Genomic DNA, 15,884 nt, shown 5'->3' on the forward strand with positions numbered 1-15,884 from the left:
ATTGCAAAACAACTTTCAAACCTGATTCTAAACAAGTTTCTTTTTAAAACATAACCATTTCTTTCTAATTTACAGCTGATGATTTCAATTGCCTATGTATTTTGTGGACAACCAGGGTTTTTTTTTCTTTTTCCAAGTCTTGTTATAACTTTTGCCTTTTTATTTGAAGTGGGTGAGGTAATAGCCCTATGGAAGGCTTTAACACACTTCAGTCAATTCTGAGTTATTTCAGTGAAGAAACATAAGCACAAAAATAGTCTGCATTTGGTTTAGTTCTGTTTTGTCTTGAAACAGAACTGCTGTTTCTGTTACAGCAGAAACAAGTGGAGCTGAAGGTTTTTAAGTGCAGCCTATATTTCTTGGGGGAAATGAAAGATCATCAATGTTTACATTAAAAAAGCTGGCTTTAATTCTGAAGTGAGCATCTGTTGGACAAAGGAATCAGAAGACCCTGTGCAATGGATGCTTTGAGTACTGTGGTCTCCATGTGCATCAAAGTTGCAGCCTTGATCTTGAAAACATTCACAGGGATATTTTTTTCCCCTTTTCTACACAGGAAAAATATCTTCACAAAGAAGTGATCTGTTTTTTTCTGTTTTTTAACTCTGTGTTACAGCTTCTGGTTACTTTCAGCCACCCTGCTCTGGACTTGGGAAGCTGAGTTACTGTCTCTTGCTCTTTTCCTTCTAACAGCAGCAGCTTTCCTTGCTTGATTATAAATAATAAACTGGGTGCGTCTGTCCCCAAGAGCTGGGAAACTAGTTTAGTGGGTATTTGAATATTTCAGGTGTACCAATAAAGTGGAAGAAGGTTAGTGGCTTAGAGCTGTAGCTGACAGAGTAAGTAGGCTCTGTTAGATGAAAGAGCAGTAGCCTGTGGAAACACTGGCAAACAGGAGAGAAATGACTGGATGTAGCTTTCATACTCTGAAAGTAAGTTACTGGATTGACTCTCTTCTCATGCTGCTCTGGACACTTGTTTTTAATGGATTTTGGTCTTCAGAACCCTTAACATCAGGAGTGCTAAGTAATTTGTCTTGAAAATAAGTACCATTTTGGCAGTTGTAATGGAATTGTGGAAGACCATGACAGATAACAGTGGAGGGAAAACTGACATGAGGTAATCTGAAGTATCTTTGGTTCAAATGGAAATATCCTCAGACACTAAGGGGAGCTGTTTAGGAAGTTTTCTCATGTATGCTTGTTACCAAGCATTAGAACAAATAAGGGAGATTGCATTGAAAGGGAGGAGTGGAGTATTATGAAAGGCAGTCCCTCCTTCCAGTCAATGAACAGAAATTGGAGGCAGGCCTGACCAGAAGAGTTGTCCTCAGATAATTTGGTAGATGCCAAATGAAAGGACTTTGCCTAAATTTGGTTTATTCCCATTGATCTGAGTATCTTCTGCTGTAAATTAAGAATGAAACTTTTATTTTTAGAAACACTCTTTGAAGTCTGACTTGTTTCTTAGTTTTACTTTTGCATATTTGAAGACAAGTAACAGCACCCAGAGCATCATGTTTAGCAAGAATCTGACAATGTGCAAAAATGACTGAGGAGTTGGGAGAATTATCTCTTAGGTGAGAAATCATGAGAGAGTATGTGTCTGGGAACAGGACAGCATTTGGATTTGGCCCTAGGCCAACAAGGCATGTAGACACATAGGATCCCTGGATACTTCAGCTAGTTTTTAGGTCATCACAAGATACCTGCCTTAAAAGTAGTTTGCTCAGTGTTCTCAGAAAATCCATCAAATACTAGGGAGAATCAGTTTTTAAGTCTCAGTGAAATCTGTTATCATCACTTGGTCAGTTTAAGTAGAGTCCTTTAATCAGGATGATGGAGCAGTCAGCTGGTAATTTCTACATGGTTTAGCCAGAACTAACAGGTAGCTATCAACAATGCAGATATGTTAATCTCAGCCATAAGATACTCGTATTCTATTTGCTCACACTCCTGTCATCTCATTCCTTTCCCCTGTACCATTTCCATCTGCTTGTCAGTGCATTGTTTGTTTTGTACCAACCATCCTCTGTACTTGTGTTTTTTTTGTATGTCAGAATAAGCTAGATGAATTTATTGTGTTGGTGCCATTTTTTAACAGAACAGTTCTCTTGTCTAGTTATTACTGTCTCTGGTATATAATTTAGCAGATTATTTTTCTGGATTTGTTGGCCAGAGAAGTTGCACATTGTCTACACTTGAAGGTGTTCAACATCTGTCTGGATAAAGCCATGAGAAGCCTGATTTGATGTCATAGTTGACCATGCCTTGACCAGGAGGTTGGGCTCATGACACGCCTTCCCACACATTATTTTCTGATTCTATGATCTGGCCTTTTTCAAACAAAACATAGCTGGACGTGGAAGGAAGTTTCAGGGTGAATTGTGTAGTCTACTGAAATACTTTACTCTTTGAGGCCTCTCATCCTGTAGTCAATAGGTCTCATGGTTGCTAGAACTCAAGTAATTTTGAATGAGTTTGTAGAGATAAACATCAGAAGTTACTAACTTAACTTGGCTAGGTACAAAGAACCTGAAAGGCAGAACTCTGATATGTGATTGTTCAGAAAGCTGAATAGATTTATATGTGAATAATGTTGAAATTGAAAGATTGATAAAATATAGCAGGGACAATTTCTTTGGAATGTGCAGATTTTTATTCTTCCTCATCGTGAGGTTTAACGTTACAGTATTGATATCTGCACTGATACATAATACAGCCAAGTTAAAGCTGCTGTTCAGAAATAGCATTTGCTTATCCTTAATCTTAGTTTTGGTCCATAAAAGAAAATAAGGCAGCATAAGTCAAAAGTTCAATTCAGGTTTAATTCTGTAGAATACTTAACTAAAGGTCTGTGCTAGAAGAGAACAATTGGTGCTTGAAATCAATTCCACGTTCATACTCCTTAACCATTCTCTGCATTGTCCAGAAGGAAAGTGGTTATCCTGAAACATGCCTTTTGATCAGACTCTTTTCTTTTGTTCTAGCTGAACCAGGGCTCAGAGGACCCTCTGAAGAGACCAGTGGTGTATGTGAAAGGTGCTGATGCTGTCAAGCTAATGAACATAGTTAACAAGCAGAAAGTGGCACGGGCCAGGATTCAGCATCGCCCCCCACGGGTGAGACTTTCAGATCCTTTCTCTGGGTATCACAGTGCTGTTGCTACTGCAGGCAGGGCTTGCTCACTACACTGGGGGTGAAGATGTTCTGATGCTCCTTATGTGCATTAATACATGTGAAATTCTGTTGACCTAAATAAACTGAGTAACTGCACTGTGGACAAACGGCTGCAACTGGTGTAAGTATGGAATCCACAATGTGGCATCTGCTCTCTTTCAGAAGGATGCTTTTGAGTATAGAAATGGCTAAAAAAATTATACAGTAGAAGTTTTTCTTGATTAAGTAACTTAGTTATTGTACACTCCTGATGATTCAGTTTTGGAAGGTGGCTTGCCCTGTGTTAACTAATAATCCTGTGTACTATTGTAAACATGGATGAATTATAATATTATCTGATTAACTGTGAGATTATATGATACTTGTAATTGTAATATAAAATAGTTTCTCTAGAAATTTTTTTCCTGACACTCTACATACAGCTTACAGAAGAACAAAACTAGAGGTCATCCATGTCCCAGTTACCACTTTGGTTTTGGGGTTTGTTTTGGTTTTTTTTTTCTTTAATGGAATCCTTCTGTTAAAAAATGTATTTGAGAAGTGGGCCATTTTTTTGAAAATTCAGATGTTGATTTTCAGTCACTTATGTGCATAAGCAACCCAGTAAGCTATAAGAATTTGTTTTGGTGTGATTCACTGAGTTAAAAAACCTGGATTTTGCAGTTCAGAGACTGTAAACCTGACATCTCATGATTGGCATTCTGTGTATTCCATTCACTTGCAGTGGCATGTGAAACACAGGTTTTGTCTCATAGAATCCCAGTTAATAAACAGAACAATGTGTACTCTGACTTCTGCCATTCTGACCATGTACAGCTGGCAATGGCTCCTGAGAAGCTAGAAACAACAGATTTGAGTATGATCTAAAGGAAGGAAAAATAATGCCTTTGTTTTAATTTTTAAGCAACCCACCGAGTACTTTGATATGGGAATTTTCCTGGCCTTCTTTGTGGTTGTGTCTCTTGTTTGCCTCATTCTTCTTGTCAAGATCAAACTGAAACAGCGACGTAGTCAGGTAAGAACAGTAATGGGAATTCACCAAATGCTAAAAGTTAGCTTCTCTTACTTTGTCCTGAAATGTGCTCACAACTTTTAGAAATGCAGGATGCTCACTTATAACTGCCATCTTGGTGGCTCTGTGGTTTTATCCATGTGTGTAGGCCTTTGGAAGAACTTGGAAATATCTTTAAAGGATATTTACATTGACCTGTGATATTTGTTCAGTTAAATCCTGAAGTGAAAACAGTACAGAAGCAGTCCCCTTAGCCACTGGGAAGAAAGAACATTTCTGGTTGTTCACAGGTTATCAGCAGCACTGGTGTGCTTCTAAATGAGTCCAGACTCTTGCTGCTGTATTGTGGAGAGGATCGAAAACAAATCACAAATCTTTTCAATAGGATAACATCTATTGAAATGGGGGGGTTTTCAAGGTAAAAAGTTTAGTTAGGAGAAATTCCACGTGACATACTTTATTTGTCTGTACTCCAGTTTGTACTGGAGGAAATGATACAGCTAACTTAAAATATTTCATTTCAGTCCCTTTCTCAAGTATTGCTCCAGGTAATATGATAACAGCATATTGGGGCATTACAGTCAATACTGACATAGAAGAAAAAGTTCCTGGCCAAGTTTTATATGTTGGCTTGAGTAGTTGCTGCTTATCAATTGAGCAGTTGCAGTGTATCCCATTTGTCAGTACCTTCACCCAGTTCTAATTCAGAGTAGTTTGTCATTCTCACTTCTGCATGTGGCATACATTCTTTTCATGAGGCTTCTGATCTGAATTCTAATTAGCCTTCTCTTTGTTTAATTTAAGAAATTATACATCAGTTGGGCCTGACATTTAAAATATGTAATGGTGGTGTTTCTCTGCTCCTGCACTCTAGTCCCTTACACAGCAGCATTGGCTTTTTTTTTTTTTTCCCTTTTTTCTTTTCTTTTTTTTTTTTCCTTTCTTCTCATGTAGAATTCCATGAACAGGCTTGCAGTGCAAGCACTGGAGAAAATGGAGACCAGGAAGTTTAAGTCCAAAAGTAAGGGACACCGAGAAAGTAACTGTGGAGCACTGGATACACTCAGTAGCAGCTCCACCTCTGACTGTGCCATCTGCTTGGAGAAGTACATTGATGGGGAGGTAAAGGATGAAAGGTTTCTTCACCACGGGCTGGGAATGGAGGTGGTTTTAGCACTGTGGTACGTGGCTGGCTGTTGGGTACATTGTGTGCTGAGGTGGTGCAGTTTGTCAGTTTGATCACACCGAGCAGCCAACTTTGCCTCAGCTGCATCCTGCAGCTCTAAATTATCCATGCTCCAAAGTGAGAGGTGCAGGATCCCATTTGCAAGTCACTAGCTCCACTGTTCTTGCATTTCTGAAGAACAAGTCACAAAGAAGTCAGGGTTGCCTCAGCAGTTGTTTCTCTGGGTTAATTTGACAAGTCATGCACAAAGATGATGCATGCAAGCTCCATTGGAGGTAAGGAATATCTATAGCACTTTGCTTTTCAAGATTTGATGGCACCCTGTCTTAAAAATGTCAAATATACAGCACTGCTAGGAAACTAGAGGAGGAGAAGGAAGAGAGGTCAAAACATTCAGCAGCAGTTTTTTGACTCCTCAGTTACTATCACTGTATTGATATCAGGGCTTGGTGTCCACGACAGTTCTGCCCAGAGGAAGCAATGAAAGAAGGGGTGAAATAGAAAATGGGCTTCTTAAAATAAATAAAATAGAGGCAGTCAATATTCACAACTCTCAAATTCCATTAGAAAGATTGTGTGAGGACATTTTATTTTGAAATTATCCATAAAAGAGTCATAATTTTTAGGGCAATAGAAAATACCAGCTGCATATTTGAGTGCTCCAAGGTACAAATAGAAAGTTTAATGAAGTTAGTTGATGGGAAATTATTGAGAGTAGCAAGGATTAAAGGAGACAAGGACTTGAAGAGAGTTGTACAGACTGACTGGAGAGGAAATTCAGACATGAACTTCAGCTTGAAGTGAGACATAGGGAAGAGCTTCACATGTATCGGGGATGGGTTGGGAACTGAGCATTGCTATTCAAGAACAAGATCTTGCTGCTTTAGATAGCTTCGTGAAAGCAGATTGGTGGCAGTTTAACTGCTTTGTGCCAGTTGAAAAGGCAAATCAGATACTAGATATGAGATGGGAAAGGCTAGAGAACTGAACAGAAAACATAATTACACCACAGTGTAAGTTTTGTCATGTTCTCACTTTAAGTACTGTGTACTTCTGACCTCACCTCACAAAAGATACAGAATGGAATCAAAGGTGCTTCAGGAAAGGATAGTCACAAAATGGCCAAATATTTTGAATGGGTTCTGTAAAAAAAACCAAATGATTGAGTTGGCTCTTTAGACCCAGATTATTTGGGGACAGCAGGGAATACAAAGTTGTGTGGTGTTTCTCCACCAGGAGGTAGTAGTTCTGTGGAACTCCTTCCAAAGCATGTTAGAAATAAAAAACCTAAGCTCATGGGGAGACATGAACAGTACTTGGAAGAAAGATTTGTTGCAGGTTTCTGAGACATCCATCAGGCTCAGGAATTCCTGTAAACAGATCATAGCTGAAGGATAAGAGTCCTGGGCAAGGGAAAAAGTATCATAAACTGTCTTGGTTTTGCTGTTACCTGAGTGTTTTTCATTGTGAATAATTGTAGGAAAGGTACATCATAATCTTGATTTGTTTTTTTTTAAAAGTTCATTTAATATATTAAGGAAAACTTTGGTGATGGCCTTCTTAAAGGTATTGGGTCATACAGACATACTACAAAAAGTGTCCTAAAGAAATGTCCTATATCTGCATGGAGTTCTAAGGTGCCTGCAGACTATTCTTTTAGAGACAGCTGAGCACTAGCTGTTGTGCTCTTGTCTGTTTTGATGCCATTTTTTTCCTTCTTAGCACTTCAAGACTAGGAATTGCTCCATTTAGTAGCCAGATTGAAAAAAAACTAGGCACAAACTGTGAAAAATTCACTTGTTAAGAGGAAGTGCTTTTTCATGGTCCTTCATCTGTTTCTTTAGGAACTGCGTGTCATTCCTTGCACTCACCGATTCCACAAGAAATGTGTGGATCCTTGGCTGCTGCAGCATCACACCTGCCCTCACTGCCGCCATAACATCATAGGTAAGTGCTGCGGTGTGGATGCTCTGGTGTGTTGGTCCAGACAGCATAAAAGGTGAAATTAAAATTGTGCCTCTTTGTGAATCTCCATGGAGCTCTCAGTTGTTATTGTAACACAGCCCTGGAAATACTGTTGGCCCCAAACTCTTTGAGAGCAGCTGAGTGCCCCTGGCATAACCTTGGGGTGGGGATGATGCCCAGCTGAGGGCAGTGTTGTGCAGCCCTGAGTGCAAGGATATGTTTTCCCTCGGGAATTACAAAGAAAACAGTGTATGGGCTTTTATTTTTCCATGGTGTTGTAATTTGGAATGTGGTTTCCCTTACTTGCCCTCTTCCTGCTTTCATTTCCTCTGTCTTAAGAAAGTTTTCTGTTGCTGCACATTTATGTGAAAATGTGTAAAGTGACAATTTGAGCAATGACTTCCAGTCTCTCTCAGCCTCTGCAAGATGTAAGCAAAAGATTTTGTATACATGAGAACAGTATCTGAAATAATAATAATTTGCTTTGTAAGAAAATACATTTTGAGTGTTTCAGTGGTTTCCAGACATGCTTTTGACTTGTGTTTTGCTCTTATTTCCTTCTGTGTAAAAAATTGGTGCATAATGTAATGACATGGGGAAAAAAATATCCTTCTTTCTTGCATAAACTATATTCCATTTTATTCCCTACTATTTCTACTTCTCCATTCTTATTTCTCTCATTCAGAACAGAAGAAGGGGAATGCAGCTCCAATCTGTCTGGAATCCATCAACCCAGCACGCGGCCGGCAGCAGAGGGTGATTCTGCCTGTTCACTACCCGGGCCGAGTGCACAGGGCGAGCCAGATAACAGCGTATCCCACTCGGACAAGCATGGACCCTCACGGAAACCCCATCACCTTGCTGACAGTTGAGCGACACGGTGAACAGAGCCTCTACCAAACCCCGTCCCCAGCCTATATTCGCAGTTATCAGCCCATTCATTTGGACCATGCTTTAAACACACATCACTGCAGCCTGGAGCACAGGGCTTACTCTCCAGCTCACAACTTCCGAAGACCCAAGTTTGGTGGACGCAACTTTTCCAAAGCGGCGTGCTTTTCCCGATACGAGACCATGTATCAGCACTACTACTTCCAAGGCCTTAGTTACCCTGAGCAAGATGGACAGCTTCCAGCTGGCATTTCCTCAAAGGGTCCTTCCCGTGCCTTTCAGCCCGGTAGCAGCATGCTTTTCCCTCCTGTGGTACATGTAATGCCCTCGTCCCGCTTGGAGAGTGGCAGCACCTCCAGCTTTAGCTGCTATCACGGTCATCGCTCAGTGTGCAGTGGGTATTTGGCTGACTGCCCCGGGAGTGACAGCAGCAGCAGCAGTTCTGGTCAGTGCCACTGCTCCTCCAGTGATTCCATGGTTGACTGCACCGAGGTCAGTAACCAGGGGGTTTACGGGAGCTGCTCCACCTTCCGCAGCTCTTTGAGCAGTGACTACGACCCGTACGTTTACCGCAGTAGGAGCCCTTGCCGAGTGGCTGAGGTTGGTGGTGCAAACAGGGGTGCAATTGTGCTTTTGGAGGGCCCCCACCAGGATGAGCTTCCAGCTCACAGTCATGGTATGGTGGGTGCTGACTGCCGGCCTGTGCCAGCTTCTTCCTCAGGGGACCAACTGTCTAATTGCAGCATGGATATGAACTATAGCAGTAATTCCTCACTAGAGCACAGGGATCCAAATGGCACTACCTCAGAGGGAGGACCTGAGGCCGCTCCTGGTGCTGCCTTGGATGTTAAAAGGAACTGGAAGAATCCAGAGATAGCAGGGTCGATTTCAGAGCAGGCATGCGCATGCTGCTTTGAATTCCAGCACTCTGCCCTGGAGCCTAGCAGTGGGACAGCTGACTGTAGTGCACTCTTCCTTAGCTCCCCACTTTGGGGGACATGTGGCCAAGGAATTGAACCACAGTCAGGGAACACCCCAGGCTTGTACAGTATTAACTCAGACCACTTACATAGGACAGATGGGGTAAAATATGAGGGGTTGCCCTGCTGCTTCTATGAAGAGAAGCAGGTAGCCTGTAGTAGCAACAGTGGCAGTGGAGGTGGTGGCTGCTATACAGAAGACTATGCAGTGAATGTGCAGTACACGCTTCCTGATGACACCATGCCAAACTGCTGTAAGGGTGTATGTGATCTGGGTCAACGCATTCCCATAATTCCTGAAGACAGAGACTGTGAGCTGATTCTACCGCCAGAGCACCAAGGGACCCACATAGGAGGCTGTAGCTCCTGGGATGGAACACCTGAGCTAGACACTTACCTGCACTGTCAAGGTATTGGAGAGGTACAGGTCGAGAGGGAGGTGTGCTATGAGGCATCATCATTCCTGCGGCAGAACTACTCTCAGGAGGAGGAAACTGGAATGCCCTTTCCCAGTCCCACTCTGAACTCACAGAAGCTTATGATGACCACAAAGGCCACAGGTAACATATGTGCTTTTTTTGATGACTTGCTACCTTTCTGTATTAGTGTATGAAATGCTGCCAGCTACCTAGGTACCTGCAGCCATAAAGGTTACTCTATCCTTTACATAAGGGCAGGTTATTGAGTAACCATTCACCCCAAAGGATTATTCCCTGGTTACCTGTTCTCATTTGGTCAAAGCTGAGGAGGAGATGATAGCTTACTAATTAACCCTATAAAAGCTTTCATGTTCATCTTTTGTGGGGAGGGGCCCGCATTTGAGTTCCCACAGCAAGGGACACAGTGCTAGTTGTGGCAGCTGTGGTGAGTTGCCTAAGCAGGCAAGGCCACTGTGAGAGACAACAGACAAGCTGAAGGGTTTTTTTTTAAAAAAAGTGAAAATCTTTGCCATAGAAGAGTATGTGGGAAAGTCTCCGCTGTGGACGTAGACAAGGGGGAAAAAATAACCACTCACAGAAAGTGGGGGATATTTCTTACCTGCCTTGCCAGGGTTATTTTAAAGGGTGTTGATAGAATCACAAGGTGGTCTAGTTTGGAAGGGCAGTAATCTAGTCCAACCCCCTGCTCTAAGCAGACCAAGCTGAGACCAGATTTAGTCAGACCAAATTTATCCAGTCAGGCTGGTTAAACCTTCAGGGACACAGAGTGCAGTCCCTTTCTGGACTCCTGTGGCTGTGCTTGACTGCCATTATAGTCAAAAGATTTTCCTTGTATCCAGTCTGAACATCTCAACTTAACTTCCTCACCTCTTGTTCAGAATGCATGTCTGTGAAGACTCTGGTTTCATGACTGGGACAACCTCCAGGTAGTTACTGCAAAGCTGCTAGGGGTGCCTTTACTGCAGGCTGAACAGCCCAGATCCCTCAGCCTCTTCACACCAAGTGCTCCAGCCCTCTGAGCATCTTGGCTCTCTGTGAAACTCCAGTCAGGGAGTGTCTTGTTCTGGGGGCCCAAAACTGTATGCAATATTCTAGATGCAATGTTCCTTAGTTTTCTTTATCCTTTAGGTGCTGGATCTCATCCCTTGGAGAGGAGCCAAATGAGTGACTAGACCTGTCCAGATGATCCCAGATGGAGAAGCGGAGCTTATCAGAGACTCCAAATTCTCATGGACTTAATTTTTTTTAAGCTTTGACAAACACACAAAAGTGGTAATGTGGAGAAGTCCCTCCCCTGCTTCCTCTGTGTTCACATCAGTTTGATTGTCTCCTTTGTCCCTCCTGCCTGAAGCCTTCAGGCCTTGATTTGTGTGCAAAGCCCATGTGGGACATGGTGTGGAGCATTTCTGAGCTCTAGTGCCATTTCTATATTAATGACAAAGTGTTATTTATATTTTCTTTTTAGAAGTGACCTCTTGCTGAGAGGTAACACAGTGTGTTAAATAAGCCAGGCTATGTGTAGATGCTGTTATCTCCTACTTGAAGGAGTCCAGCCTTTGATAAGCTCAGGGCTACACCTGCCTTAGAAACCAGATAGCACCTTGAAATATAGTAATCCAGAGGGATACAGCTGCTGAATGGATGCTCAGATACTGACTAATCCCAGTAGCAAATCCTAGCAGCCAGCAAGTTCCGAGAGCGATTTTTGAGGGAGGTGAGGCATTGGACTGTCTCCTTTCTCCTCTTCCCTTCTCCCCCCTTTCATGCTGCCCTGATGGTTTGGCTAGGAAGGTGTCCTGCCATTAGGATTAGTTTCAACAGAGTGGGGGTAAGGAAACTGATAACTCAGAATGTTCTCATCCTCACTTCCTGTATTTAAACCGTGGACCTCATTGTATCTTCTGACCAGTGAAGAATGCTGGGGACCTCTCCCTCAAGCAGATGCTCGAACAAAGTGCTTAGAAAGGGTATTATTACCTTTGTAGGTAATGAACTTTTCCTTCCATAGGAAGTTTTTCAGGCACCTGTAGCCCCTGTTACAGCTGTGAGGAATGCTGGCATGTGCAGGAAAACAGCTTGCAGTGTGCTTGCAGCTTTGCTGGCTCATTTTGGAAACAGGGTTTGTTTCCTTACAGGCTGCAAGCATGCCTAAGGGAAGCAGTGCTTGTCTCCTTTTGTGCGTGTGGGAAAGTGAGGGACTTGGTTTAATCATTGTTTTCTTCTTTGCTGTGGTTGATGTAGCTTCCATAGATTGATCCATTTTAAAGGTTTCTTGGGCCCAGCCGGTTGTGCTTCATTTTTGTCTTGTGTACAGAGTGCTCTCTGTACCCCATTAGCCTGGGCACATACTTTTGTTCTTGTTCTTGTCCTAGTGGGGATGTTTTTTATCATGAGATAATGTATGTCGTCACTTCTGATAGCAATTGTTTCCTGTGGAAACAGCAGCTTCTGAGTAAGAGGCTACCATAGCATGGGTTAAATTGCCTGTCATGCTGCATGTGCCTGAGGACACAGTGTCATCCTGTGGTGTATTCACAGCAGGAATTCTTCTAAAGGGAAACTAAGTATTTAATGCCCACAGTGCCAGTCTTATGAAAAGATTTGTCCTAAGTTCAGTACACTTTGGAGGTACTTCAAAGACGTGAAATAGAGATGTACACTTCATATTCTGCCAAAGCAATGTCCTTGACAGCACTGGGCTGGTTGTGAGACCCAGCAAAGCTAACTTGTATGCTCTGTAGTCCCAAATGAACTATTTTAAAAAAAGGAAACATTTAAGAAATAATAAATACATTAGTCTATTTCCTTTTGCTTTCATACCCAGTAAGTTAGGAAACAAGTTCCATCTAAAGGAATTCACATTACATCTTTTCAGTCTACAAGCACCAAAATTCAGCTGTTCAGAGAATTAATACAAGGCAATATCTGGGTATAAGATTAAAAGAAAAGTTTCAAGAAACACGGTTTTTTTCTGTGTATGAAGCTTATTAAAAACTTATTCATTCTCTGAATGACTGAAGTAAGTGGTATGTGTTGGGAGAACAAACTCTGAAGGTTTGTGATTTTTGGATTTTTTTTTGTTTTTAAGTCTTACCCTCTCCTTCCTCCACTAAAAAAGAAATGTGTTGTAGAAGCTATGGTATACTAGCTTGGTTATTCTGCTTGGTGTTTTGTAAAGGCCACCTAAGATAAATTGTACTCTGTAACTAAAACACCATATTATGGTAAAAGTGGTTCTTAAAGATTGGAATATTCTGGCTCATGGTGATCCCAGATCTACTGGTCCCACACATTGTGGAGATCTCTGCTGGTACAAATCTCTGCAGGCCATACCACAGACACCCTACACCTGCCTTCTGTGCTGGGTCTGACATGCAACAGAAAACTCTGTCCAGACTTACAGGCTAGCTGGCCATGATAGATGGTTTTTATAACAAAATGCCTTTCTACTACTTACATGAACAGTTGTGTTTGGCTCATGAGGCACTATTTAAAATGTTTTTAATTAAAATTGTCTTATAGCACTTAAAATTGTTTTGTATAAAATTTGCTGTAAAGATTTGTAATATGGTCAAAGGGCTCTTTCTCCTTCATTACCATTTTTAAAAATGTTTTAAAAGCTAGAAAGCATCTTGTATATATTCTGTATATGTATAGCAGCACATTTCATGTATGGAAATATGTTCTCAGAATATTTATTTACTAATATATTTATCTTAAGCCATGTCTTATGTTGAGAGTGTGTGACATTATTGTAATAATCATTGAAAATCACTAACACGAGGCCCTGTAAATACATGATAATTGCACACAAAGATTTTACAGTACTTGCCGACCAAAAATGATTTAAGACAAGTGTAGTTACTTGCAGTTTTGTAAGAAAGTGTACAAATGTCTGTATTAAAAGAAAAAAAAAAAAAGGCAAAACCACACAAAAAATACAGTTTTATTGCATATACATGTGGGAGTTGTCCTTCTTGTTTTGGGGGAAAGGACATAGATAGCTATTCTCCTCAAAGTATACAGTATATAGATAGACTGAGATGAACTCTAATAACATTTTTTTCCTTTTTGTTAAAATAACAGATAGGTGGATATGTATGTGCCTTTACACAGCACATCAGTTATTGGGGGGCAGTGGGGGGTAGGTGTCACACAAGCTCCTGAATCCCCCAGGCACATGAGAAGTACCACATCTGCTAAAAGAAATCCTCATTTATGGGTTGAACCTGCCTGTTCCTTGTGGCAGGGGAACTTAACTCCTTTGTAATTTCAGGTAAAAGTAATTTATTGTCCTGAAATAAAATTGAGAGAGCATGATACAGGTGGACACAACTGGGTAAGTCATAGCTTGAACATTCAATAGCTTGAATCAAGCTAGATGGAATCACTGGTCCTGCTGAAGTGAAAATCAATACTGTGGTACTCGTTTTGTCAGCAGAGAGCACAATTTCATCAGAGATGTTTATGCAGAGAGCAGAGGAGGGGAGCCTGGGGGGTGTGGCTCTGTGTGTGTATGTACATGTGTATTTCTGTATATTATTGTGTAAGCTCTTCACCTTCATGTATTATTCATTTCCCATCCAGAGATAGTCACAGAGCCTTTTTCAGGATTCTCCAGCTTCTTCCTCTCCCAAAGATTTTTACCTGGTAATCCCCTGGATTTTCCCTGTCTCTCATCCATGTTCAAATGCACTGTAATTAATCACCTCAGGACTCAGCCAAGAAATGAGCCTTACTTCTCTCCAGTGTTCCTTGTTTCATATGTGGTAACTCCATTTGGGATGACCATTCAAGAGAATTAATTAGTAGGGGACCCTTCACAGCCTGAGTTCCCATCCTGTCTCAGGTGCAATGGAAAATCCTGGTCTGTGTGGGAAGACAGGCACAATAGTGGAGAAGCAACAGGAGCAAGTGCTTCCCAATTAAGTATGTGCCCCTTTTTTCATGAAGTGAACAGAAACTTTGCAATTGCCAGTGATTGCAGATATGCTTTTTATCTGCAAATTAGTTCATGAAACACTTGTTTTTACAAATAGCATTATGAGGGTGGCTGGTAATGTGTATTTTGAGGGGTCACATCTGAACCTCCCTTCTCTTCCCTCCTTTCACCCCCCTGTCTGCTGTTGCTGCTGGTGTTCTGTTTTCTCATTTCCTGCTCTGAAGAAAACTGTCAGGTGATTGTGCTTTTCAGAACAGGACAGAGCAGCAGCCTCAGTGTCCCACAGAATAATCAGTGAGCCCAGGTTCTGTCTCCATGAAAGACAGCGGTGGGCTGCTGGCTGAACTTGTGTGTGGTGCCAAGCTCTGTGGGGTATTCTGTCTAGTCTTTGTTGTGGCTTTTTAAAAAGGACTAAATGTAAATATTTCCTGTCCAAAATGAACATTTTGATACTTGGCAAGGGGGGAAGGTTCCTTTTCAGGTTTGATGTTTAAGGAACAAGTTTGTGACAAAATGAGAGTCCTGTGGGGCACCACAAACCTCCACAGAACCTCGATAAAGTAGAAAAAGCCAAGCAGGAGCAGATTATTCTTAAGGGATTGTACATTATGGTAACACTTGGTGTTCCTGTAACACTATCTGCAATACCCTGTGCATCTGCCAAATCCTATGACAGCTGTTAGGTAACGTTTGTTACTTGGGTAGTGTGAAGAGAAAACTGCCCTTAATAGGACAGCCAAGTTCATACCCTGTGGAGCCAGCCTGGCCTAATTCTCTGGCCAAGGAGACAATAACATACCTGAAACCAGATATTTTATCTTGCAGTGGAAGCACTGTGCTCCTGTGACTTAAATGCTTCACAGAAAAGTGTCTCTTTCAGAATAAAAAACACATTTCCCTCATGGGGAATGAAACTGCTGCTTAGGAAACAACCAAGAAAAAAGAAGGGAACAGTTCCCAGAAAGAACCAAAAGTGCCAGAGTCTCATAAACTGGAATGGCAAGAAAGGAGAGGAGAGTCCAGTCCCCTGTGACAATTGTGTTCCTAAAAGAAAAATGAGTCTTTGCATGAAAAGCTGGAGACAGTTTTGGTATTTGTCACTGGTTTTCTGGTGTTTACATAAAACGTTGCTGAAGGTTTCTTAAACTGTAGCATTATTTTGGCCAGGAGGAATTAATTAGAGAAAAGATGAATCTTGCAAGCAAGTGGAAACAGCATTACACATTGCTGAAATGTGCAAAGCAAACACTGAAAGAATTGTTACAGTTCTTTCTAAAAGTTTGAAAACA

At 41.5% G+C, this 15,884-nt stretch overlaps 1 protein-coding gene across 4 annotated transcripts in view; it reads left to right on the forward strand.

Annotated features, from left to right (window-relative positions):
- The window catches only part of ZNRF3 (zinc and ring finger 3), a 65,856-nt gene extending 52,475 nt beyond the window's left edge, over positions 1-13,381 (forward strand). For 3 of the 4 annotated variants that reach the window (XM_033518287.1, XM_015643942.3, XM_015643945.2), the window contains 6 exons: positions 2,990-3,121; positions 4,084-4,194; positions 5,146-5,313; positions 7,222-7,324; positions 8,028-9,773; positions 10,782-13,381. In XM_033518287.1, coding sequence (XP_033374178.1) covers positions 2,990-3,121; positions 4,084-4,194; positions 5,146-5,313; positions 7,222-7,324; positions 8,028-9,773; positions 10,782-10,825 — 2,304 coding nt within the window. In that variant the 3' untranslated portion in view covers positions 10,826-13,381. The remainder of the gene's footprint in view (positions 1-2,989; positions 3,122-4,083; positions 4,195-5,145; positions 5,314-7,221; positions 7,325-8,027; positions 9,774-10,781) is intronic. The other variant, XM_033518288.1, reaches the window with a different exon arrangement.
- Positions 13,382-15,884: the final 2,503 nt, after the last annotated feature.

Source organism: Parus major, chromosome 15, assembly GCF_001522545.3.
Source record: "Parus major isolate Abel chromosome 15, Parus_major1.1, whole genome shotgun sequence".
Classification (NCBI taxonomy): domain Eukaryota; kingdom Metazoa; phylum Chordata; class Aves; order Passeriformes; family Paridae; genus Parus; species Parus major.